The sequence below is a fragment of the Nothoprocta perdicaria genome, unplaced genomic scaffold (genome assembly GCF_003342845.1).
Source record: "Nothoprocta perdicaria isolate Ctin4 unplaced genomic scaffold, notPer1 scaffold_140, whole genome shotgun sequence".
NCBI lineage: Eukaryota > Metazoa > Chordata > Aves > Tinamiformes > Tinamidae > Nothoprocta > Nothoprocta perdicaria.
In genome coordinates this window covers 629,989-656,203 of record NW_020454539.1, presented here as the reverse complement: position 1 = coordinate 656,203, position 26,215 = coordinate 629,989, and the positions used below count along the sequence as shown (strand labels likewise).

Sequence of the window (26,215 nt, the reverse complement as noted above, 5' to 3'; positions counted from 1 at the left end):
TCCCCTGCTCTCCAGGACCTCTCAAAGATGATGGAGAGAGGCTGAGCATGGGCTTTGGAGGAGCAAGGCAAAAGCCTTGTTCCTAACAAGGTCCTTTGAATGGCTGGAGAAACGTTAAGTTGCACTGAAAGCTTAAATGCTGTTGTAAAAAGTGGTTTTGTGAGATTAAAAAAAATAAGCTAGAGAGGGAGAGACACACTTTGCATACAAATAAAGAAGCTGTCTACCTTGGTCATGTTGGGTGGCCTTCAGCAAAAAACAAGAAAATGTTACCTTGAGGTGATAAGAGTAGCAGTGTGAAGGGCTCCCTTCAGTGGAGCAAGTTACATAGCACAGGCCTGATTCCTTGCATGAGCCACTCTGTTGTAGCAGACCATGTACTCCTGAAAGGGAATGGCATGGAGCTACAGCTCCTCCCAGGTTTCTTTATGTCCACACTCTTATCCAAGTAGAGTTGTGGTAGTTCTTCATGATTTAGAAGAGTTGAGTGTTTTCCAARCAAAGCAAAAATGAAAGACCAAAACTGAGAGAAATCTTGTGCTTTCTCTGTCTTCTCTCTTATTTTTTTTTATGCTTCCTTGGAAGTTCACTTCAGTAATTTTGTGCCATCATGTAATTTGATTCAGATACCTTGGTATCTGCTCAGGAATCTCAATATCTTTCCCATCTGGAGAGTTAACAAGAGAAAATACGAATAATTTGTTTCCCTGGATTATGTTTCTTAACCCAAATAAGTATATAGTTACTTAAACACAGCATCTGTCTAATGTGCGTCTTCTGGTGTTCTGGCACAGCATAACCGTAGGACACAGTGTATTGCAACAGGCTAATCCTATTTTAAAGTGAGTGGGGAAGGACTCTTGTTGTGCTGTAGTGACGACCACAGTGTCATCCCTTTCTGACCACCAAAATGTCATCTTGAAATACCTACAGTGGCAGCAGGGTAAGAAGAGGTAAATGAAATAATTATAGAAATCAGGTAATCTTCTTTTGGTGTCTCAAGCATTAGAATGCTTATATTTTTTGGATGTTAATGAGCAGGGGAGCAGTAATATTGTTTGTGTAATGTCTGCAAATTTTTGTAATTTGGATTTTTTAAAAAATGAAATACAGATTCTTTTGATTGGGATATTATACCTTAGATTAACAATGTCCCCATGTTGTGTGTCTGATCTTTCCCTGCACAGCCACTAGAAAGGAAAAGGAATTACGTGGCAACTCTTTCCCAAGTGCATCGGGTATATTTTTATTTTCCTTTTGTGATATTGTTATTATCCCTACTGTAAACAACAGCAAGCAGGGTGAGTCCGGCTGCCGTATATGGTCATGCCACTTGCATAAAGTGAAATGGAGCAAACACATGAGAGGCCACACATAATAAAATACACAATAAAATGGGTCTGTGAGCTGTCCTGAGAATATCCCATTTTCTTCTCCATGGCATGTTCACACAGAAGCGCAGAGAAAATAGTATGTCACGACATTGGTATGTGGAGGGCATGCCTGCTTATTTTTAGACCCCTAAACACTGGCAGGAACTTCTGGCTTAACCTTTATCTGTTGCTTGGCATTCTGAGGGCTGTAAATCTGCAGCAGTAGCATTGCTTTATTTAAAGTATTCTTTGAATGTGCGGTTCTTGTCTGATGTATGTGGAAAAGAAGGGCACCCACCTCCTGTGAAAGCAGGTGTGGTTAAGTGCTGCTGTATCCAGAGGCAAGTAAACCCCTGAACTCCACGCTTTGGAGTGGAAATTGGTGTTTCACAGACAGTAGTGCCTGAGCAGCATGTGCAAAGGAGAGGAAGTAGGTACAGGTATTCCCTSTCATTTAAGAAAGAAGAAAAGGTCTGGGGCTCAGGAGGTGTCATCAGTGTCTGTCAATGTGCGTTGTGAAGAGCTGGGTTGTTTCCCCTTCCTTTGCTACTGCTGAGAGTTGCAGACATAGCCAGAGCTTTKGCTTCTGGCCTGCTCTTGTCTGGAGGATGGAGGGAATAGCAGTGTTGTAGATACATGCAACTGGGACAGATTTGGAGCCTCTTGGAAGAGAAAGCCAAAATCATGGAGACTGCCATTTCATTTGTGCTGGATAGGCAAAGCCTTTAAYGAAAGGTTAATTTGTGACTGCAGCTGAGCACTTCCAGCTATCCAAAAAATTCAGGCGGGGATTATTATTTTTTTTAATGGAGACACACAGGTGTTATAATCACTCTTTCCCTAGAATGTACTAAGAAGAAAAAAAATATATATGAAGACTAATAGAGGAAATATTAGGAAATGTGCTAGCCGGCCTAGCATGTTCATACAGAAATTCCATTTAAGCATAGGAGAAAGCCTTTTCTTTTTGCTGTGAAGGCAGTCAAACACTGTAGCAGCTTGCCAGAGAAGTTGTGGGGCCTCCTCCATGTGGGGAGCTGCTTGCAGCCCAACTGGCCATGGCTCTGAGCAACACACCCTGGCTGCCCCTACTTGAGGAGCAGGGCAGGGTTGCATGGGAAGACCTCAAGAAGCGTCTTCCAGCCACAGCCTTTCCGTGCTCCTCTGATTAATGTGTCGGGCCAGTCTAGCCCCCACTGTGTTTGCATAGGACTTGCCCAGCTTCCAAGCTGCCTCCAGCTTTCAGAAAATGTGTGTAGAGAGAAAATGTGTGTAGAGAGAAAATGAGAAAATGAGAAAGATTCATGGAAGCTAAATGCTTTAAAGTAACTAAATAATAGCCTGGCACTACAAAGAATGAAAGCAGCAATGTCAAACTGTTAATTTATTTCAATAAATTCTTCATAACTTTTTTTTTAATAGGAGCACTTACTCTATTATCCTTTCTTACTCCTGTGTTATTTGTTGTTGCTGTTTGTGTTGTGTAAGATGAAAATTAAAGAATAGATCATCCCAACTGAGAACTTTTCAAAGTTAATTGATCAAAATAATTGATATTTCATTCATGATTTCACTGTTTTTCATGTTACCTTTTTCAATTACTTGCTGCTTAGCATCGATGTACACATTTTACACTCTTTCCTTAGTTTCATAGGTAGCTGAATTACAGATATGTAGAATTTTTTCTTTATGCTGGCTAGATGGTGTGTACTCCAAGCACTTTCCATTTGACCCATTACAATATTCCAGGGAATTGTATGCTAAAGGAGGCCACCAAGACCTACTTGGAGCCAGGTTTTGAGTAAGCCGGAGTAAGCCCGATTTTGCGTGTGGTTTGGATAAGCCCTACCTGGCAATGCAGAGCCGTCCCTTGGGAAGGCACATCCCCAGTGCTTCCATTTCAGGTCTGTTTCCTGAATTTGTGACCATTATGAACACATAGAGGAAAACTAGGAAAAAATGCAAGTGATACATAAGATACATTGAAAAGGTATAAAATCCATGAAGCCTCAGCATCCATAAACTAGAGGCTGTTGATCTCAGGGAAGAAGAGTTCTGCCCTTTTTCCCCTACTGATTTTAAATCCCAGCCACCTAAAAGTTACTTGCAGCCAACACTCTGATGATGATGCTCTCACTTACCTATAGTTCACTTGCTTGCAGTAGGGTTTGAGGCTTGTTTGGGGCTTAGTGMCTTGTTGGGATGCTAAGGGATGGGATAGAGTTAGTGACAGGCAGACAGGGGCAGGATCGGGTGCCCTGCAAGTGCAGAGCATGAATCCTCAGTTTTCGAGACAGGGATGGTCGGCAGTTGTAGGTGGCTTTAAACTGTTAGTGCTTGAGGACCGAGAGCAGTAATAAATAACCCCCCTTCCGCCCTGCCTGCTGCAGAAGGCAGAAGGGTTTCAGATAGAGCTCTTTAATTCTCTGAAGTACCTAAATCCARTGCCATTGCTCTGGCATTGGAAAGCAGACATGTTCAAATTGTAGTCCTTGCGTTGGGCTTCGCTCCCCCAGTACCTTTTTGGTGGGTCCTTCACCCTTGCTTTTCAGTTTCCCTGCAGTGAGTGGCTGATGTTAGACCCCTTGTACCTCCCAYGGAGTGCCCAAGGTCAGGGAGGGACAAGTGGTGCCCTCAGGATGTGCAGCCCGATGGCTGGGAGAAAACCTGACTCCATGTTCGGGCAGAAGGTCAAAGTCCCAAGCACGCTGTGTGATTTGATGCCTTTTGATTTCTTTTCTAAATGTGACAGTGTAAACCTATATAAAGTGTAAAACTGTGTAAAACTATAATAAAGTATAGATTTGCAAATACAGTGCTAAATATTTTTAAAACATTTTTTATGGAAAAAATGAAGTTGTTTATTATTTATTATTATTATTCTATGACAAATTTTTAAGGTACAAAGTGGAGGCATCCTTTTTCTGTATGTTACTTGTTTTTAAATACAATCTTAGTTACGTTTTAATTGATACCCATGCAGTGGGCCTGATTCCTCATGGCTTGTACAGACCATTTTTCTCTACCAAGTGATCCCAGAAGTGCTTTCAATTCCATCTGAAAGCATTTTTAGATGTGTCCCACACACCTAAAAYGTATAGAACACAGCTCAAACTTTCACTGTGTAAAGAGGCTACAAGGCTATGAACGATCAGGTCTAGCAAAAGCTGGGCATAGTATTCATAATATTCTTTGCAGATAAACCTGAACTGTAACTTCTGCTGTTATTTTTGCCTAGGAACTGTGAGGATGTGTTATCAGCTGAAGACTGTGAAACCCTGTACCAGTTTGTTTATGCCACACACCGCCCGCTGGCAGTGGCAGCTGGGGAATTCCTTTATAAAAGGTATCTCTGCCTGCCCCTTCCRCCTGCCTACTTTTTTTGCACGTCCTTGTTTCAGAGTGAATGTAGATTTATTTAAGCATTTAGTATTTATATAAGTATTAAGCATTTATTTTTCTGCTGGACATGTGAAGATATGAGGATAGTAGATGTGCTTTCTTTGTTAGACCTGGAAGAGAAATGCTGTTTGGGGAATAATCGTTAWGTCTCCTGTGCAGCCCTGACATGTTAGGCATGAGGAAAGTGCAAGGCTGGAATATATGGAACAACTGGCTGCTGCACAGGTGCTACACCAGATTAAGAGTTTACCACCTTTTCATTTTCTTTTTTTTTCCCTGTTGCTTTGCTTCTTACAAGCTAATTCATCACCTGGCATCCGCTGGATTTCCATAGCTTWAGTGATTAATCACAAAAATGGCCTCCTCTTCTCCCTTTGGAAGTTGCTTTATACATTGTAAAGGCTTTGAATAATGAGAGATGCAGCAGATTAAAAAGCCTCCCAATTTTCTGTCAGGTTAATGAAGTATAGGGTTTATCTTCCCCAGGAGTAACTCTTATAAATGGGCTTCTTATAACAAAGGTTGCATAAAGTGAATGGAATTGGCATGCTAAGTAGAGAAGAAATATTCTGTCTCTACAGTTGAGAGAAATAATTTTTGCCTTGCAAAGGGGAATGAAAGTAAAAATATTTTGGCAAGGTTGTTGTAGGGAAACATTCAGAAATAATAATGATTTGTCTTTCTCACAAACAGAGAATGTTCTCCAAGCTGTCCGTTCCTATCCAGCTGAATTGCTGAAATTCTGGGATTTGTGGAGCCAAGTCCCACAGCAAGACAAATGAGGATAATTTTTTGTTTGATGAGTCTTTTATGGCATCTGCTAGCCTTACTTCATCATTTCTGTGGGTCTCCTTATTGTATCATAAACTGTCTGTTTACCCCCTCGGAACACTGCTGCTTTTTGCCACTGAAATGATGGCCTTGATAGCTTTACTTTTTATACCCAGCCTCCCAGAGCAGCATGGAAGCTGTGACCCTGTAAACTTCACCCGTGTTCTTTTTTTGCCTCGTTCTTCTCTTYCCTCCTTCTACCATCATATAAGGGATGGTTCTGCTGTGGTAGAGATGTTAGTGGCACCCTCCTGCTTGGACACACAGATAAAAGTTTTAGTATAAATGCTCTGTGTGTATGTGCCTGTGAAATCTCCTCAATGTCTGCATTTTTAACTTGGGTTACTTGCTGAACTGGGCTAGTTCAGCACTTTTGGAAGTTTAAGCTTATGCCAACATTAAGTCGTGTGGCCCTGCTGTAAATGCAAGTGCTTTAGGCTTTATGTTAATCTTTGGGCGTGGCCTCCCCCTGTGTATTTTGGGGATTAACCTTCTTCATGAGCAGTACCGTCACACTCATTTTGGATAAGGGAGAAGTGAAAATTGGAATGAAGTGTAATATGCTTTGTACATTAGGCAGAAGAAGAACAACAGTTCTTCTAGTGTATCTGAAGTTGAATACATTGCATCTTGTAAATACAGGATATTCTGCTTTCTTTAATGAGCTTCAGTGCCAAGCTGTACCTTAAGGTGACAACTAGCCGAGTAGTGATGTTTATACTCTTTCGTTAACATTTAAATTCAGCCTACAGCAAGTACCTGCTCAAGTGTGAGCAAATGCCTCCCCCATTATATGTTCAGCACTGTGGAATCTGCATCTGCTGTCCAGAAAGTTGGCAGAATCCCTGTGAAACTGTCACAGAGAATCTCTGCATTCATAAGGATCTCTGACAGTGGAAAACAATATAATCTCTTCTCCTTCCATCTGATAAAAAAGACTAATATGATTTGAAATAAAGAAGTAGATATTTAGAAGACATATGGTTCTTGATGTCTTGACAAAACTAGCGTTACACTGGCCAATGAACTTAGGGAATATGTGGCATAACCGGATTGACTTTTTTGTTGGCAGGCTGTTCAGTCATGAGAGGGGTGAAGAAGCTCTGGCCAAAAGAGGAGAGAAGTTTGGGGAGAGTACTAACCAGTTGAAAACATTAATACGTTTTTTCCTGGAGACTGAGGTGAGGAGAATATCCCCAGCAGTAAGTTTCTTACACCCAGTGTTCAACGTTTGGTTGAGTATTGGCTTCCTTTTGGACTTCTTGTTCCCTTGCTCTGCGCTGACTGGCTGAGATCATGGAGTTTTGTCTGTGCTAACAGACCTTTCTAGGGGGGTTTATCAGCTTAAAGGCTCTATCTTATCAACATAGCTTTTGGTATGGTCTGCACCTGCGTCTGGCCAAACTGCCTCAATCACTGCAGTTTTTAATCTGCCTGTAAAGAACTTCATCAACATCTTTTAAAATGCTAACTCATTTCTAGCCCCAAGTTTGGATTTGTAGTTATTGTGGGCAGCAATATAGAAGCAATACAGAAGCTAGTTTTAAAGAGATTACTTAAGTTACAGAAGAAAGCCTAAAAAGAGGAAAGAAAAGCTTTTCTCTTTTTTTTTATTTCTCCTTTTGCATCAGATTAAAGAAATGTTGTTTAACATTGATTAGCCTCAAACCAAGGATGCTGGAGAACTGCATGTGAATGTATGTATGTATGTATGAAAAGCTTTGTAAATGGAAAAGGCAGGAAGAACATATGAAACTTCTGAGCTTTTGTTTCTATCCTGTAGCTGCACCAGCATGTCACGTACCTCGTAGACAGCTTGTGGGACCGGGCAGGCAAATTCCTGAAGGACTGGGAATGCATGACCACTCTTCTGTTAAAAAATGCTGGAGAAGAGGGAGAAGGTGCGTCAGCAAAGAGCTGAGCTTGTCTGTATGAGTGTCTTGTTTTCTGAAATTTGCTTTCAAACAGTTTAGGATCATTCCACCATGCACTGCCCTTTGGACTCTGATTGTGGTCCTCAAGGGTCACTGGGATACTTGTAGCAACATACTTGTTTTTAGTTTTATGTATTTGTATAATCTTAGTATAGAAACTTTATGTAATTAAGATGTAATACTTAAGYACCTCTGACTTAACTTGTTTGTCTAAAACTTAAGAATCTGAGAGTACTGACTGATTGAAGTGTGCCTGAAAAGAAAAAAAAATACTGTGTTGAAGTTGTTGTCAACTAACACTTGAGACGATTAGTTTCATGTAAAAATATTTTAAAGTGAATTTAAATAGTAGTTGTGGAGGGGGTTGCATGATTGAAGTCAAAGCTAATGGACCGAGAGGGTTAAAGCTTTCTGTGAATCAGAAAGGCAGGTGTGTCCTAGGTGAGATAGCTGTCAATAAGGATAGGCTGGTGGAAGCTGCCTACGTCTTTGGAAGCCTAAGTGCCCTAAAAAGGTTGGCCATGAGAGGAGTAATTGCTTTTGTGTTCAGTTAATATGAACTTTTTTTTCTTCAAGATAAGCCTAATACTCTCTAGGTATTTCTTCAGCAACATTGTGTCTTTCTTCATGTACTGTCCTTTCTCAGTCGCTCACATAAGYGGTAGGCTTTTCATTATCTGTTGCTGGGTCTTCATTTTTCCTTTGTGTGATGCTGAAAGGAGACTGCTTTACTTGCAGCACTGAGTGATGCCCATGAAAGTGCTCTCATTGAAATCATCCTCGCAACTGTCAGAGAAGCAGCAGAAGGTCATCCACCAGTGGGCAGAGGTGCAGCCAAAAAAGTTAGTGCATCTTACTCTGATTTATTGTGCTGTAATCATATTCTCCTTGTGTTTTACCAAACAGCATGTTCCTAGGGGTTGGTAAGTCTTCAGGAATAAAAGAGCTAGAAGAGCTTACTTTTTATGAAGTGACACACTCTTTTTGACCTCTAGGCCTTATTAGAGGTGGATGTTGAAGGGTATGATCACTAAATGAAAGCTAGTGGAAGCATGTTATTGATAAAAGGGTGAGCAATTTTTCCATGATACACAGTTATTCAGTGATTTACATCTAACTTAATTACGTGTAGCCAAGACTAAAACCATCTGGGTGACTCTGTGGAAAGGTGTCTTTACTTTGTCTTGAATTATTTTAGATAGAGGCATCTGAGTTGAGCTTGGGTTAAATGTAAATTTTCACTCAGATCTAAAAGATTTTGTGATTGAAACAAAATGCTTTGTCTGCAGATTCTGTCAGTGAAAGAGAAGAAAATACAATTGGAAGATTGTACCAAAATTACTGAACACTTTATTGTGGTGCTTCCTCAGCTCTTGGCAAAGGTAACTAGCAGCTGCTCTGTGAATGTTTGTTAAATATTTCATTAAAATTCCTGCGATGTGCTCATATCCTGTTTTTTTTTTTTTTTTTTTCCTTTGCAGTATTCAGCAGATGCAGAAAAAGTGACAAATCTCCTGCAGATTCCTCAGTATTACGATTTAGATGTTTACAGAACAGGACATCTAGAGAAGGTGAATAGGATTTGGGGTGGTCGGGCGCATGTGGAATGTACCAAATTTATGTGACATGTACAGGGTTTAGTGTAACCTGGAACAAATAGCGCACTGTGGAGATACAGAGAAATACTCTCATACCTTAAGGAAAGTGATCTCATTCAGGCTTTTTTTGCCTTGGGGACTGCCAAGAACAGCTTTAGTGCTTGTCAGTTCTGCTCTGCTGTGACTGGCCTGCTGCCCTGGTGGATTATGATTTATGGTTTCATATGATAGGGCTGCCCTTGGGAACAGACCGGGTTCTTCGTGGTTGGGTGGGAGAGGGTGGGTTATGCCATGTGTCCAAGTTGGCATCTCCAGGAGTTCCTACAAAATGGGTTTTCATTCTTCTTGAAGACTGTCTCCCAGCTGCTGCGGGACAGGAGTAACTGAAAGATAAGAATGGGGATAATATATCTGCTGATGGGAGAGGGGTGGTCAGAAATGGATGGATGAAATCCTTGGAATAGCTTAATGTGCTCTCAATCAAGGGTGTTTACAGGGAGATGATGTTGTGCAAACACATCTAGGTTTTACTTTCGGGACAGATAGTTAACAGGAAGAAAYAAATGGCAAATTATGTTCTTTCATTAAGAATGAAGACCTCAGTTGCTGGGATGAACTGAAACCGGCTTCAGCCTCAGCTGCTGAGGAAGACATCTTCCACTGYTGAGAGGAAAAGACACTTCTCCTTTGCTAACACTGAGAGTATTTTTATGTAGTGCCAAAGGTGTATTGCTAAAGCAGAGCTTGAAACAGTTTTTAGGGAGATTCAAAGTAATTCAAAAGGGCTATAAATGCAGAAGAAAGCTGCATCCCATAGTTCCGCCTTTCCTCAGACTGGCATTTATTTGCTGTTGATTTTATGACCTGCAGTTATATATGGCCAGGTGAAATGTATCTGAAACATAAGTGGACTTGACCATAATTGAACTGTCATACCYCTTTTATTACTTGCAGCATTTGGATGCTCTACTAAGAGAGGTAAAAGACATTGTGACCAAACACTCCGATATGTCTGTCCTTGAGGCCTCCTCCAGGACTTATTACATCCTCTGCAGGGAAGAAAATGCCATCTACAGCCAGGTGGATTGTGCCCGAACTCAACTGATAGATGAGTTGGTGGGGCAGCTTAACCAGCTACTGAACGACTTCTGGCAAAAGGTGAGTGTGACTCCTTGTGGAGATGAACAAGACATTTCCCCAGCAAAAAAAAGGAGAGAGAAGTTTAAAGGGGATATGGAATCACCCTTTCTATCTGTTTGGTGGGAGCAGAGCTTTCAAAGGCAAGTCCTCTTTTAAAATGATTGATCGTTTAATGAAGTGCATTGACATTTTAGTGAAGTTGGTGTTTTTGGCAGGAGTGGGGTGGAAAATAGGGGTAGTCCACTGCAGATGCAGAACTCTTCATATTTTCTTGATACTCTGAACCTGGGCTGTGAAGTATACAATTGTGCTATATTAAATGTACAGTAATAGTACARTACTATAAATTGAAGTATTACTGTGCCAGAGATAACATCAATGAAGAAGTGCTATGGAGATCTGTAGATGATGCAGCTGTTTCTAAAAAGGTACAGTTCTGTATTTTTACATATTTAATAGCACACAAGATGACCTYTGTAGTCTTGTTTTGGCTGTGGAGACACTTTGAGGGAAATAAAAAGCAAAACCTACAGTCTGTACGACAGATTAAATCGCTCTGGGGTCTTTGAAATGATGACTTTTGCCTTGAAGGAGAACTGCAGAGTCTCCCTCAAAGTTTTTCATTAGTTCTAAAAAGCAGAAACAGCTGGTGGGATATGAATAGCTTGCTGGCTGAACTGAGCAGCAGAAGCCTGCAGCTGATCTGCTCAACTGCGCCGTCACGAACAGGTGCCATGCCATGGTAGGAGAGTTCACACTGGCAGGTTTTTATTGGACACTGGGATATTGTAAAATGTGACACGCCAAAAAATCCCCTAACCTCCTRTTGAGTTTATTTCGTTGGTCTCATACTCACATCTCTGTCAATGTGGGAGAATGTGTATTTATGAGAAACAAGATAAGTGCTAGACCAGGGATTCTTCAACTCCTTCGTAGCRTAATCCATATCTAAATAAAGAGATTTTGTCCTGGAACCCCTCCCTTCTAATTCCTGGTTGTACAGACCATCTCCTGTAATCACGTAGTATCCGTGTGGAAACTGCAGCAATTGCATCTATGGGAAAGTATTTAATGTATTTTTAGCTATCTTTGAATGTGATCTGGCAGCTGGAAGCGGGAAGAGCCAGCACCATGTGAAGAGTGAGCTTTCCACAGAGCCCTAGCAACTGGGGGAGGACCATGAATGGCCTCAGGGTCGGAGTTTTGGGACTTCTGCACTAGCCCAATCCCCAGGGGTTAACTGGTATTAGCAGGGCCACAGTGTTGGAAGATGGGTGTGGATTTGGCCAGGAACAGGCACTTCTTTATACACAATTTCTGTGCAGTCAAAATAAGTCATTTGCCTTTTGCTGTAGTGGAAGGTATGAGGAGCAAGAGTGGAGATGTAAGCCCCGGGAAAGGCTGGAGGGGAGCAGTTCAAGTCTGTGTGTTGGGAAGACATAGCAGTTACCTTACTCCACACGGGCTAATTCCCTTCTTTCTCTCAAACTTGCACAATTTAGGAAGAAGGTTTTTGTGCAGATGCAGGAGAAATGTCCCGGATCCACTCTGCTTTGAGAAGAATAGCTGCTTTTCATAAGTGAGATATTTCTTTATTTACACAGTGCTTATTTACTTCCCATAATTACTTTCCCTAATTTATTTTCCATAATTTGATTTCTGTACTTGAGTTTTAGCTAAATATTCTTGGAGAATGAATTACCTTTGGTGAGTAAACGCTTGGTGCATCTAGCAAGATTTTCACAAGAAGGTGAAAACAGCCCCTATGAGAGAGGTTGCAAGGTTTAGGATTTCCGGAACAGAACTCTTCTCTTGGATGTGGAATTCTGCTTGGATTTGTTAGTGAGGTTGGAGCATTAGCTCAAATGGGACTAAGAGAGACGGAGTGTCGGAGCAGACACAGAGGTCCCCTCAGCTGGGTTGTTACTGTCTCTGTCTTAGCTGGATGCTACTGCACAGTCTTGCTTTTTCTGGAATTTTCTGGGATTGCTTTTTCTGAGATTGTTTCCTAAGCAGGTGAGAGTGTAGATATTTGGGATAATTGGGCCAYGGGCTCGATGTCGCTTGTGTCTCCTGAGTGCTAAGGTTGCTCTATTTTTCCAGAGAGAAGTCTTAACACTGAGCAGCCTACAAGCACTGAAGAGTATTAAAAACACRCTCTTTTCAAGAGAAAATATAGTATTCTTTAGACCTTTTGGGGGCACTTTTAGAGTGTAGATATAACGTATAGAGAAAGGTACAGAAATTGGTTTTCTTTTCAGTCTTCATGGACACTCTGGGTGTATAGTGAGAATGTAGATTGAGAAGCTATGAACTAAAGCTTATRGCCAACACAAGGCCATGCAAAAATTGAATTTACTTTTTTTTTAAAATTATTTTTATAGTGGCAGAATTCACAGGGTGCCTCTCAGACAGTTTCGTTGCTAAGGGGGAAAGGTACTGACCAGCTTTAATGTGTCCTTGGAAGGTCAGTGCATTTTGTTTGCTCATGGGAGGTCTCTACGTAGTAGACAGTCACTTGTTTTAACATTAGGATCGTAGTGAGGGGTTCGCTACCCAGAAAACTAGACTATTTTTTGCGAGGTGGTTTGACTTAGATTTTGTTTCAAGTTATTGCTATACATTAGATGTAAACAAAAATGGCGTAAGTTTAACTTATTTGGTGTGTTGTCATTTCTTTTTTACATGCAGTGCCCATGATCTCACCAAGTGGAACCTTTATGACAAGACTTCAAGATTGCTGCTGTTTGAAATGGAACGTGGGGGTTTGTCTGGTCAGGTGAGTTGTTGATAACACAGGAAGAGAGTTTCCTTGTCGAAAGCAGGCAAATACATACTAAATATTCTGCATATGCCAGTGTCCTGTGGTGCARGAAGGGGTTCTTCCCGTTTCTCAGCTTGGGAAACTGAGGCTGCCTTTGCTGTAACTTAATTGGAATGAGTAGATTCCAAGTAGATTTGGAGACTTGAATCATCTAAAATCTAGGCTGATCCTTTCTCATGCGCACTCTTTCACCTTGATTGTACAATCTGGCTGTGAGTAGATAAGAAGCCATTGGACAGTGAGAACCCTGTTTTGCAGGTAAGCAGAACTGAGTATTTGAACTGGTTGCTTGCCAGTTGGCTTTTGGTGAAGGTGGTTTGTAGTTACCTGTTGCCTAAACTGCAGTCCTTTGGTTGTCTGGTTGCTCCAATTTGAATATTTTTTGTGCTAAGATGAAATTGGCACAATTTCCCTGGCATTACAAGCTGATGTGCCCCAGCAGTCACTGATGCTAATCGGGCACTGATTGCACTACAGAATATGGAGTTAGGCAGAAAGGGGTGAAATTCAGCTGGAAGAGAGACAAGACTGTAGCCCGTGGGCAGAGGTCTATTCCTTTAGACAGAGCATTGGAGCACCAAGGTTTGGCTTCTGCTATGAATTGCCTTCAGGAGGGGTCTGCCTTATTCAGACACTGGAGTGGGATCCTAAGAAGCAMCCCAAAAGTTCTGTGAACTCCCCATGCCATTTGAATGGACTTGCCAAGATGTGTGTTTCTGTTCCGCAGAAACAGGACCTCAGTCAATAAATAACTTTTTCAGGAGGCATCCTTTAGTTGTCTGTGAACCTATTAAGTTTATTTTGGGGGTGTAAATACCTTAAGAGGCAGAAATAGTAGTGCAAGGAGTGAGCAGAATGCCAGGCTTGAATGTTCAGTCTGTAAGGACTTTCATGTAAATAAAAGACATGTGTCTTTCTTTTCAGATGATCCTGCCAGCTCTCCAGTGCACATACTTTTCTCTCCTGTGGCAAGTGGCTGCAGTTGCAGAAAATTCTCCCAAGGTCGGCTACTCTGTATTATTTTGAAACCCAGGGGTGTGCTTCTAGAAGTGCAGATWGCTTTTCTAATCTCAGTCAGAAAAGACAAGCTTTCTCAAGATGATGATTCATGTGTTTTCTTGAAGAAAGCAAATTTAATTGTGACATTTTGTCTCTTGCCCCCTCTTCTTCCCCTTTCCCATTCTACCCTTTTTCTCCCTCTCTCTGCCCTCTTTCACTCTCCCACCTTTCTGTCTCTTCTGTCTCTTCTGTCTTTTCCCCTTCTTCCACTTGCCCTTCTCCACCTTCTCTCTTTTTTTTTTTTTTTGTTTGTGCTTCTTCAGTCTGCAAGAGAATAACTGGACAGTGGTTCACGTCTATTTTTACTGCAAAACATGTGCTACAAATTCCTGGTACTTGATGGAGATAAGGAGCTTGTTCTAGTGCCAAACAGTTTGTTATTTTCTCGTTTTAAGTATTCTGTGAAAACTCCAGGAAGTCCYATGGCTTTATTTTATTCTTATTTTCTTGTTTTATTTATGTATTGGGTCAGATATGCAGAAAGTTATTCCAAGTGTTTGGTAATAGCGTCCTCAGTCGAGTGCTCACTCGGAGAATTGGTTTGATGAGGCCCCCAAGCCCTACCAGCTATTTCCAAAGAYATTCCAATTTTAAATGCTAGAGAGAAAACCTCTCTAACGCTTTGATTCCAAAGCAAGCATGTACCTGTGCAGTTTCTCTGTGTGGTGATTTCTGGCGACAGTGAGTGTTGCTGCTTCTGTCACCGTGTCTCCTTGCTCCGGCGCTGCGTGTGTGTGGAGCAGGGCACTGACTGGCACATTTGTTTTGTGCAAGAAGCGCCAGCTGGGACACCACCCTTTTGGTGGCTGATTCCCTATCTATTSCTGGCTCGCTGCATTCCTGAGTGGGTGTCCACATCTCTCCCTGCTGTGATGTGCCCTGCCTTTCAGTGCAGGCACCATTGGCTTGACTGATAACGGGGCGGCACAATTCTCAACGTGGCCTTGCGCAGGGGAGCAGACTTGGCTGGGCAGCTCTGGGGCTGCTCCCACTGCAGAGCACCCAGTCTGGGTGCTGACAGAAAGCAGGTCACAGAGCAGAAAAGAGCATTTCCTGGACAGCAGCTCCGGGGTGTTTCTTCCTCCCTCTTCCCTAATGCTGTTAAGGCAATGTTTGCCTCCCCTTCCTCTTCCTCCCAGCCTGTCCTGGGATGGATCCTCTTTCTTACAGAGATGCGGTTGCATAGCAGGGATGCAGCCCATCCAGAAGGGCWCTGCGCTCCTCTTGACTGCCCCGACAGCTGGGCCAGGCAAAGGATCAGGAGGTCTTTGGTGTGGCACAGGAGAAGTCTCTCTCTCTCACTGGGTTTGCCCTGATAGAGGTGCCCGCACCTGCCAAAGTTGGCAGTGCTGTGAGCCTGGGTTACCTCTGCCCAGAGAGAGAGGGGAGGGCAAGTCCGAGAGGGCAAATTACGTGTTGAGTGCTGCAAATTTGGTAGGATGGACCAGAGTTTTTATTTGCTATGCCCATGGCTAAGTTGGACATTAGTAGCATTGTCTTTAAAGAACAAGCTGAAGTGAATTTTGCAATTCTGGGGATGTTTAGAGGATCACATAATAAATATCATTAGAGCTGCCTGTCCTAGAGATGGAGAAACAAGGAGTTTGTGACTTGCTGAACACCACTAGCCTGAGCACCTGCCCTTCCAGGATTTGTCACCTTTCTGCACTGGAGTGCAAGAAAAACTGTGTATTTTTATGGGTTGGCTGTTCTATCCCAGGATGGTTTCTGAAAGCACCTGTGGTCTCCAAAATGAATAGTAACTGTGGAAGAAAGCTGCTAACTGTTAAGTTTGCTCTGTAATTCTCCATTGAAGAATAGTCCCTAACATCTTAGGCCTGACACTTGTCCTATATTTCTAGGAGACTCTTTTGACATTAAGAAGAGAGCTGAGACGTTTCTGTCAGATTTGCATGTKCTTTCTCCACCATAAGGAAAAAGATATAAGAGAAAAGGTCAGTGTTTGTGTGTCACTTGATTGACATTTATAATCACTCCTTTTTAGATGCTTTTCTTTTCCTATCAGCATTTCCTTCTACTGATTTTTGCAATGTTTTTGTCTTTTAACAGAGGAATACCTCTTAAAAAAACCCTCAACCATTTATTTCAAAAGAAAAGTAAACTTATGTCCATAAAAGTGCTGCAAAAATAAGTGTTCTAATCAGGGAGGGGGYCTATGTCTGCCTTGTGCCAGTTGGTTCCAGTTGGAGAATCAAAGCCTGAATCTGAACGACTGAAGTTGRCAGTTGGTAATCGCTGGTAATTAGGCTGCCATCAGTGCATTTGTTGCTGTCATGTCTTTGCCAATGCCTGACAAAGGCATTATGGCCTTGCTATGAATATTATTTCAAAAATGAAAAATCGGGAGAAATTGTGCAGTGATTCGCATATGTTAAAAGATATTGTAGCATAATAGAGCTCAGCTTCCTGCCCATGCAGATGTTATCCTGTATATGCTATAGCCTAAGGTAKGAGCTCTGGAAGGATTTAACAGTGGCATTTTAGCCTTGCAGTCAGGGCAAGTAGAAACTTTCAGCCTGAGAGGAGGAAGTAGAGTAGAAGCCAGGTCGTGATTTGTGGCTTGTAATGGATGTGAGAAGTGGAGCTGGTATGAAGAGCAACATGGTTTCTAAATCCTTCTTTGGCTTTGCTTGCTTGATACAGGCCTTCATGATACTCTGTGACTGGCTGCTGATTTTGAGTCACCAAGATTCAAGTAATAATGAAGCAGCAGGACTTCTAGATTACCTTCCCAGCACTTCACTTCARGAAAAGCTACTTTTGTTTATCCAGGAACATGTTTTCAAGGAGGAGGAACAGGAAAGCAAAGGTAGGCACCTTCAGCACTGAAGAAGCAATGTACCATTTTTGCTGGCCTTTGTCCTCTGCATTGAATATACCTGGGAAAAGGGCTAGTCTGCTTTTTGGTCCCTTAATAAACAGAATGACTAACTTGCCATTCACTGATTTATATCCACTCTGGCTCAACCACAGGAATATTGCCAAGAAGTAACACAGAGGTGCATGAGAATGTGAAAGCATCTGACAGACTGACTTTGGTGCTAGAGATTTCAGATTGTGTTAACCACCTTCCTGAAAAGCCTTGCAGTGCTCCAGGGTGACTTTGCCAATGAATGGAGAGTTTCAAAGCCATCAGAATAAAGAATTAGTGGATTTTGCAGCAAGATGCTAATTGTTGCTCTGTGGTCATTGTCAGATGCAGCTGCCGAGTAGAAGCTGTTATTGTGGAGGTTGGTTTCTTGTTTTGAAAAGAGATTTGTAGTTCATTGGGCTGTTGAGACTAAAGCTAAAATGTGCTTTGAAAATCAAAGCAGAAAGCAAGTACATTCCTAGGGTGTGCAAACTGTCATGTATTACCTGTAAGGAAATGGAATATTGCCTTGTGCCTCTGTGCTTCTGCTGCTTGGGTGGACTTCTGCGTCCGGTTTTGGACCTCATACTTTTCCAGGTCACAGTGTGGATGGCAAGAAGCCGTGAGCCTACATCACAGGAAGGGGTCACTAGGAGAGACTCCTTAAGGGCAAAAGCAGAGAGGCCATAAAAAAACATTGCCCAAGGAAACTGTAGTATCCCAGTGACAGGAGTCTTTGGAACAGGTTGTGTTTCAGGTATGTGTTGCATAGCTGAAGCTGCTGTAGTTGATCGTGCCTCTTCTTTCCAGGCCCATGCTGGTAGAAGCAGAAAGAGGCAAGTCAAAATTATAGGTCAAAGAGCGACCCTTTTGGGTCAGCAGATTGCATTCACAGCAGGAAAGAGTGCATCTCAGCTCTCCTACTGCAAGAACCTCTCAAGTACCTTCATAGCTGTGTAAGGAGACCTACACAACTAAGAATAGTTGGTTTTCATAAGTTACTCACCTGGCAATCAACCATTTTTACAAAGAAATAATATATTCATAATGACACAAATTATTTTTTTTCTTTCACCTTTGTTGATAACCACTTGGAAAGTTTCACCTGAGCTCTGATTGACTGTGTAGGGGAGCCTTTGTAGGGTTGCTGATGTTAAATGCTAGTCTTCTAGCATTTGTGGTATTCTAAAGAAAAAAAATGGTGACAATTTGTCTCTCGCCTCCATTTGGTACATTTGTGCTTTTTATTCTGCGCTCTGATGCAGTTCGGCAGGTGTGAGCAGTGTTGTACAAGGAGATTCTGACTAGGAGAAGTGAGAAATGCCTGTGAAGATCAGAATAGAAGACTGTGTAAATAGCTGGCTTTCACTGTCATCAGCTGGAGCTTTGAAATGGAAATAAACCTGTGTCTTCTGATATACACAGACATGAGCACAAGTGAACTAGCATCAGTTGCCTAGAGAGCTGGCTAACAGCTGAGCCTGAGTACAGAATGCAAGTTGGTCATTAAAATTTAGATGCTTTCACAGAACAAGGCTTCAGTGTTTTTGTTTCCCCAGCCCTGACAGAAGAGGAGGAGGGAARGGATGAAACCTGCAAACTGAATGCCCTGAACAAGAAGCGGAGTCTTCTCGCAGCGTATTGCAAGCTGATAGTGTATAATGTGGTGGAGATGGCTGCAGCTGCTGAGATCTATAAGCATTATATGAAGGTAAGGTTTTAGATAACCTTGTTTGGCTTATCAGTGCAGTTCGGTCGTTGAGAGTGACCCTGGTGTTCATGAAAGGTGTAAGGTTAATAGTCTTATGGCTYGGAATCTTTTCAATCATGAAAAGGCCATAAAACCAAGCAGGAAGGGCCCAAACCTCTCCTAACTGCACTGCAGACAGGTAGCTGCAAGTTGAGAGGAGGTTTTGCCCGAACATCTGCTCCCTGCCTCCTCAGAAGAGACCTCAGCAGAGGTGCATCTTATCAGTGGGACAGTTTATTAGATACAGACATTCTTACTTCAAAATGATCAACTCATTTCATACATATCCGTCACACAGCCACTCAGGTGGCTTGGATTTCCTGTGGTCCCCATGCCTAGACCTCCTAGACCTAGATAGAAGAGCTTCAGCCCCTCCAAAGTGTGGATCAGGAGGGCAGAGTACAGCACAGAGTGGGCAGGTGCCTTCTGCCGGGTAACAGGACTTTGGAAATACCTGAGTATGGGTCTTGCTCTGCATTTCATGGGGCTCAAAGGGAAAGGCCATATATAATAAACCTTCTCTTCCTCTACTGAAAACACTTGATTCTTTGTCATGATAAAAACTTAATCAGAGTAAGTTTAAACCTTTCATTGCTCATAAAGGAGCATACACTTTTATGTATAAAAATAATATAGAAAGGCCAGTTTTTATCTTCTGACTTGGGTGTGCTAGAGATTGTGTTKTATGAACTTATTTTGTACCTGAATGTTCTGTGTATTCCCAGTGCTACACAAGAGGAATGATAATTTGCATTTGTTTTCTTACTATTAATAGACCTACAATGATTTTGGAGACATAATTAGAGAAACACTAAGCAGGACGAGGCACAATAATAAAATTCAGAGTGCCAAGACACTGATTCTCTGTCTGCAGCAGGTAAGATTAAGATTAAAGGGGAGACCAGGAGCTCTTAGGACAGCTATATTGACATTGGAGTTCTTTACTTACCTTGCCATAATCATTCATAGTCATTCATGGAAGACATTCCCTGATTTACTTGTTATGTGTATGTATAGCCTTTCATAATTAGAACTCATTTCAAATCATTAAATCAGTTTTAAAATGTATTTTTTTGCATTTGTTTTAATCATCAGAGAGATAATTTTAGTGTTGTYTGGCTCTGTGGTTAAAGACATGGTAGGCCGTGGGACAGGGTTGGTGTCCCTGTGTTAAGCAGAGGCTCACGGTGTTCTTGGTGTGTTACCGACCGCCCTCAACTCCCCCTGGATTTACAAACCCACAGAGGTATCTGTGCCCAGACACTTGGGAGCCCCGGTTCCCTCGGCGCCTCTTTCTGCGGCAGGGAGAGGGGCCCAGCTCTGCTGGGCAGCCCGGCCTGCTCGGGCTTGCAGCTGCTGAGCGGGAGGCCCGGCGGCTCTTCCAGCAGCTGCTCCTGGCAGCTCCGCTCCCGAGCGGCACCGCTCCCGCCTTGGAGCCCGTGCGAGGGCTCCTCCCTGCGCGCGCCGACACTTGAGCCTTGCTCCCTTCACACTCATCGCCAGGGGCTTAGGTCTGCGAGCCAGCCCCTGAAATCTGAGCTCAGCTGATGGTAAGCGGCATTTGGCTCCGTTTATTGTGCTGACATAGTCAGGACTTGGTGTTTACATGTCTCATAGACACAGGCCCTCTTTGGCCTATGCTTGACCTTGAAAGCTTGCAGGTTGCAGGAAAGAAGCTACTTCCTTGCTTTGGTTAAGGGGAAAAAACCTGATAGCAGTTGGGCTTGAGCCTCTCCTTTGACTCGAGAAATTGGAGCACGCTGCTGCCAGACTTGCTGCTGTCTGTCTGTATTCTGATTTTCTGGAAACCTCCCTGGCAAATTTGGGTCCTCAGGCTTGTCCCAACAGGAAGGTCCAAGGGGTCATCATCTTCAAGGACTGGTTCTCTGTGTTTCACAGAATCATAATGGCTAGAAAAGACCTTCAAGATCATCAAGTCCAACCATAAACCCATCCCCACCGTGCCTGCTAAGCCCTGTCCCTAAGCCCATTGGACCGAGTCRGAGGCTGGTGACTGCTAAAAGCTGCCATCATCTTGCATCTGACTTCAGGCTCCTCTAAAATGAAGGTGGAGCAAAGCACATTAGCTTACGCAGAGACTCTTCTCACAGTGCCAATATCTAAATGAGAATTTTTCCCTACCGCTGTCCTCAGCAATGAGGGCAGGGGCTGAGGGGATGGTGAAAAGCACCCTCTTCCTCAGCCATAGCTAGACGTGGATCTTCCAGAGAGCTCACGGATCCACATTCTTTTTTCTTTCATTTTAAGTTTCTGTCTGTCAAGCACAGCAGTGTCCTTTGTGCTAGTTTCCTTGTGCTTCCTCCAGTGCTGTTTCCTTCTGGACTACATGAGAAGCCTCTTTTGCAAGRCTTCTGTTTGTGCGGATGTTCTGTTGCCTGGTGGGCATCTCTACATSCTGCTGATACTATCACAGAGTCACAGAATTGTTAAGGTTGGAAGGGACCTCTGGAGATCATCCAGTCCAGCCCCCTGCTCCAGCAGGGACACCCAGAGCACGGGGCACAGGGCGGCATCCAGGCGGGTTTGGAGACCTCCAGAGAAGGAGACTCCACAGCCTCCCTGGGCAGCCTGTGCCAGGGCTCTGGCACCCTCACAGGGAAGAAGTTCCTCACATGCAGATGGAAATTCCTAGGTAGCTTTCCTATGTAGTTCTGTCCTAGCTATGTAGTTTCCTATGTATACTTTGCTTGCCCTTMGGTTTACATATTTGCCATTTGGGGCCCTTTGCTTTGTTTTGTTTTTCCAGTTGTTTCAAAGGCACCTGGCAAGCCAGGACAGCCGCGGCGGAGYGGACTCGTCCTCCGCCTCCTTCACAAACGTGAAGGAGCTCGCCCGTCGTTTTTCACTAACGTTTGGCTGGGACCAGGTGAAATCTAGAGAATCTGTAGCCATGATACACAAGTAAGTGCCACGTAACGTCACTTGGTCCTTGGTTGTTGATTTTATTGCTTGTTTATAAAGTTACTTTGTTCTCTGTTTTTACCCTCCCAATAGGGAAGGAATTGAATTTGCCTTCCAAGGAGCTACCGGAATGGATGGAAAATGCCCRCCTCCTAAGCTCAGCTTTCTGTTAATCATCAGTGAATTTTCCAACAAGCTGCTAAAGCCTGACAAAAGACTGGTGTAAGTTAAGTTCTTGTGCACTGCCCTGCATGGGCAGTTGGTGGTCTGTGTATCCAGGGGGATAGGATACTTCACCTGCAGTGTTGGAAAAATTGCTCGGAGAACTTTTGAARTCAGTCAGCTCTTGGCTGGAGGGTCACTTGTTTGATCTCCACTCCATKTAGTTTTGCAGTAGCAGTTAGTCCAGGTTACATGGGCAGTATCCATTCTAGCCCTTTCTCRGACAGGCTCCTGTAGGAATTTTTCCCCCTTCAGTGGTGGAAGGGGTTTGCAATTTGAGCGGCCAATGGAGAAGCGGGAATGCTCTTGTGAAGAGAAAGGCGGGCGGAATTGCAGGGCAAGAGGAGACGCAGGGATCGTTGTTCTGTAATGATCAAGTTCCACAAGCTCSGGGCTGGGTGGCAAGTGCCATGTAATGGGCTTGCAACAGCAAGATGTCCGTGTCTCTATTCCTAACAGGGATGCTTAAAATGAAGAATTTGCTGTTTACAGGGAAATGGGGCCTGGTCTACTTCAAAGCTGCTGTGTTTTACAGTGGTTTAAATATTTAAATTTAATAATGTAAGAATAGTATCTTTATTCTGGCCTCACTGGGCATTATGTGTCCTTACCAGAGAGATGGATGATTATGTCTCATCATCAACCTTGGCTCTTTTTTAGGAAGGAAAGAATTCCCTTCTTTCTGCTTGCCCATTGTCTTTACTGCCCTGCTGGGTGCTGCTTGTTTTGGATCTCTGCAATTCAGTCTCCTATTTATAGACACTGTGAAAATTATTTCAAAATATGTAGTAGGTATTTCCCTTTTCCTGGGAGTGTATTTGAAGGCTTGTGAATTTAATATGAAACATTGAGTCTCATTTGTGAATTTCTGAGCAAATTAGTATCTGAGAGGAAAGGTTCCACTTTGGGTAGGATGGAAGTAAAAAGAACCAAAACAGCATACTTAGCCCCATGTAACCTGTTTGCTGCTCGTGCCGTTTTTCCTTGAATTGGAATTTAGCTTCCATGGCGCTCATCAACCAGGTTTTAAATAGCAAAGGTCAAGAACAGTAGAATGTGCAATTTCCTTTCTGTTATTTTTTATGGCAAATAGAATACATTACTAATTCCTACCTACTTGGACTATATTTTAAAAAATGAATTCAAACAAAAATGTTAATATAAGAAGAAATATTTAACATAGATTGACTAGAAACCTGGTAGGATAAACGGTATCTATAGGTAGCAATAGTTTTCCTTTTCATTCTTACATTTTTCTCAGACAGAGCCTTTGCCATACGCCACTAGCACTGGTTTGGTAGACTTTCTGTGCAACCTGACCCGTATGGTCTGGATTTTAAGCTGCTGCCATCATCAATGTGGTGACATTTGTGCAAGACGCAGACTTCTGGTAATCCATCTTTGGAAAATGTCATAATTTCATTTACCTCTGGGGAGTATTTTTAATTAAACAAGAAGGAAATACTTTATTATTGAGGTAGGCAGGATTAAGGCCATATCCTTACAGTTTTTCTCCTGTAGCTGTTTGTAACTTCCTGACGTACAGGTATATTTCAGGAAAGCAGTATTTTRTCCATTCAGGTAGGTTTGTTCATTGAAAGCTTTTGTGACAAATGCAAAACCTAGCTGGGAATGCTCCTTGGCTCTTGTTTCTACTGCCTTATACCAACCCACTGCTGCTGAGAACAAATGSGAAACAATAAAATTCACAAGGGGGGTAAATTGCAGATTTGTCCACAACTGCATTCAGACCGTGTTTCCAGAGTTTCTATTCTGGGAAGCTTAAAATGCCTTGCAGGGGCTGGAGATTATATTTCCTTGCAGAAATATTTAGGTTTAGCTGCATCATAAATTACTGGATGGAATGTTTTAAGTCAACATGAACTTTTGGAAACAAACATCTGGTTATTTTCATTTTTGTTATTAATCACAGGATTGATGTCCGGGTCGCTATATTAACATATGTGAACGTACCCCTAACAGAGGAGAGACAGAATAGGGGCGTTTGTTGGCAAGGAGTGTGTTTCAACACCGCCCACGAGCGTGGGTTCGAGCCCCCTCTTCCTGCATTGCTCAGAGGGTAGCAGCAAAACACCCGTCTGGTCACCTGGCCTGTCCCCAAATGGGCWGGGGACACGGGCGGTCGGGAGCAGGGCCGGCGGGGCCGGATCCCYGCGGGCAGGGGCAGCAGCAGCTGCTTCCAGCTCCTGCAGCAGCACCGGGGCCGGGCTTGAGTTGTCCCCACGTTGGTGCTTCCCCCGACGCCTCCAGCAGCAGCTCCGGGGCCTTGYGAGGCACCTGGAACGGCGGAGATTGGCCCGGCCACGCTCCTCATCGAGGGGAGGATGATAAACAGAGCGCACGGGCCGGTGCTAAAGCTGTCGCCGCTGGCACTTGCTGGGGTGGGGGCTGCCTTAACAACGYGGGGCTTGGTTTTGGAGTGACGAGCTGCAGCTGAAACACAGGGAATGCCCACCTTCCCATCCCGAATCCCAAGGCTTTCCATTTTGTGGTGGTGTGAGAGTGCAGTGGGTGAGAGGCTTCTGTCACAAGTAACCCTTATTTTCCAAAAGGAATGTCTGAAGGAGTCCTCCTTGCTCCAGAACAGGTGATAGCTTGGCCAGTAAATCATTGTGCCAGGATTTAGGGAGGCCCAGGGTCACGTTTCTGGTTTGAATCCAGCAGACCAGGGATTTGAACCAATGTGTCTTGCATCCCCCTCTGTTGTCATAACTGCAGTGCTGTTAATGCTTTTTGCACGCACTTGAAATTTTGCTGTGCACCTCAGAGAAATGGGGTGAAGCTGTTATGACGGTGCAAAAAAAGTGTTTGTTYTTAAAACATTAACAAAACATGTGCTTCCTGGCCCGAATTCCCCCTTTCCCACTCTGCTGCRTTACTGCCTCACAGGCAGGACCGCTCGCTTGGGGTCTCCTTGGCCTTGCAWGCAGCGAGGCAGGAAGAGGCCGTGGGAGAAGGGGAGCATCTTCTGCCCAAACTGCTGCCTGGCGGGAGCAGCTGGCAGTGACCTTCCCTGCCAAGGGATTCCTCTCAGAGACTGACGGAGCTGGGTAGTTCCCGGGAATCAACCGTGGTTTCTAATGCTGCAGTTGAAGCACTTGCTTAGCTTTGAAGCCATTTGCAGTGATTTTGATTTCCAGGAAGTGGGACAGCCTTTCCCTTCCTTGGCTGGCAGTTCCGCCTGGACTCGTTGGAGAGTCGAGGCAAACAAGCCTCTCCTCTAGCAAAACCTTCTATACCTTCTGTGGGTGTCGAGGGACAYGCCGCTGAGTTTGCTTACTCTTGCCCTTGCTTTTCTCCAGGTAYGCTTACTTACAGAGGTATGTAGCAGAGCCCCTGTCCTGCAGAGGAGACGAATGGCAGCCTCTCGTTTGGTACAGAAACTCCTTACTGGCAAACGAAGATGAGGAGAGCTCTGTCCTCAGCAGTTTGGGAGAGTGGTTCCCCGTGGGCACATCTAAGACGTCTGCTTTTAAAAGGAAATGGTCTAATGGTATGAAAACTTCACTGTCCTGGAGCAGCTGGGTCTGCCGTGTCTCAGCAAAAACCTACAGCTCCCTGCTTTCCATTAGCAGTACCRCAGTTGGGATGTTGCAGACTTTCCCATTTTAAATGTGTTTTTTCCTTCATCCTTGTTGGTCTTAAAGGCCTTTTCATCACTCACTTGGAGGAAGGTTGGTCTTTTGACCCTGAATATTCACATTATCCCATACCCTGCTCTGAGCTGTGGTGCTTGTTTGTGCCTTTGGGGCTGGGTTCATCACTTCTAGCTGCCAAGTTACGGRCACTGTTGCTCGGGGGGCTTGTAGCTATCGGGAGGGGAGACACAGACAGCTCCAGAAGGCRATTCACATACCTGGGCTGCATTATCCCCTGGGGCCTTTCTCTCCCTTGACTCTCCGGGGAGCTGCAGGACTGCAGTGACGTGGGCTGCATCCAGGCTTAGCAGCGCTCGTTGCCTCCCATCCCTGATGGGGTATTTGCCCTACCAGTGTGGTGGGGATTAGCTAAAGGCAGTAAAGCCATGATGAAAACAGCTGCCCTAAAAATGCCATGTGCTATGGACACGTATGGTTTGGGAAGGGAAGGGTATTTTTTTCCAGAGGATCCTGTTTTTCTCTCTCATTCTCTGTCCGAGTTTTTGTTTCCAGTGACCTGCCTTCAAGTAGCTTCTTCCTTAGTGTCCGAAGGGCTCCTTTCTTGAGGCCTGCGTAGATTTGGCAGTGCTGGTAACACTTATGGACTGGGAACAGGGTCATAAATCTAA

At 43.6% G+C, this 26,215-nt stretch overlaps 1 protein-coding gene across 3 annotated transcripts in view; it reads left to right on the top strand.

Annotated features, from left to right (window-relative positions):
• LOC112943128 (cohesin subunit SA-2-like) overlaps positions 1-26,215 on the top strand; it is a 64,406-nt gene that overhangs the window by 27,897 nt on the left and 10,294 nt on the right. For all 3 annotated transcript variants that reach the window (XM_026034246.1, XM_026034245.1, XM_026034247.1), the window contains exons 13-29: positions 4,612-4,719; positions 6,679-6,787; positions 7,390-7,507; positions 8,279-8,382; positions 8,830-8,922; positions 9,022-9,111; positions 10,093-10,296; positions 11,781-11,857; positions 12,970-13,057; positions 14,027-14,104; positions 16,024-16,116; positions 16,826-16,991; positions 18,593-18,744; positions 19,559-19,660; positions 21,551-21,705; positions 21,799-21,927; positions 25,251-25,441. In XM_026034246.1, the coding sequence (XP_025890031.1) occupies positions 4,612-4,719; positions 6,679-6,787; positions 7,390-7,507; positions 8,279-8,382; positions 8,830-8,922; positions 9,022-9,111; positions 10,093-10,296; positions 11,781-11,857; positions 12,970-13,057; positions 14,027-14,104; positions 16,024-16,116; positions 16,826-16,991; positions 18,593-18,744; positions 19,559-19,660; positions 21,551-21,705; positions 21,799-21,927; positions 25,251-25,441 (2,057 nt within the window). The remainder of the gene's footprint in view (positions 1-4,611; positions 4,720-6,678; positions 6,788-7,389; positions 7,508-8,278; positions 8,383-8,829; positions 8,923-9,021; positions 9,112-10,092; positions 10,297-11,780; positions 11,858-12,969; positions 13,058-14,026; positions 14,105-16,023; positions 16,117-16,825; positions 16,992-18,592; positions 18,745-19,558; positions 19,661-21,550; positions 21,706-21,798; positions 21,928-25,250; positions 25,442-26,215) is intronic.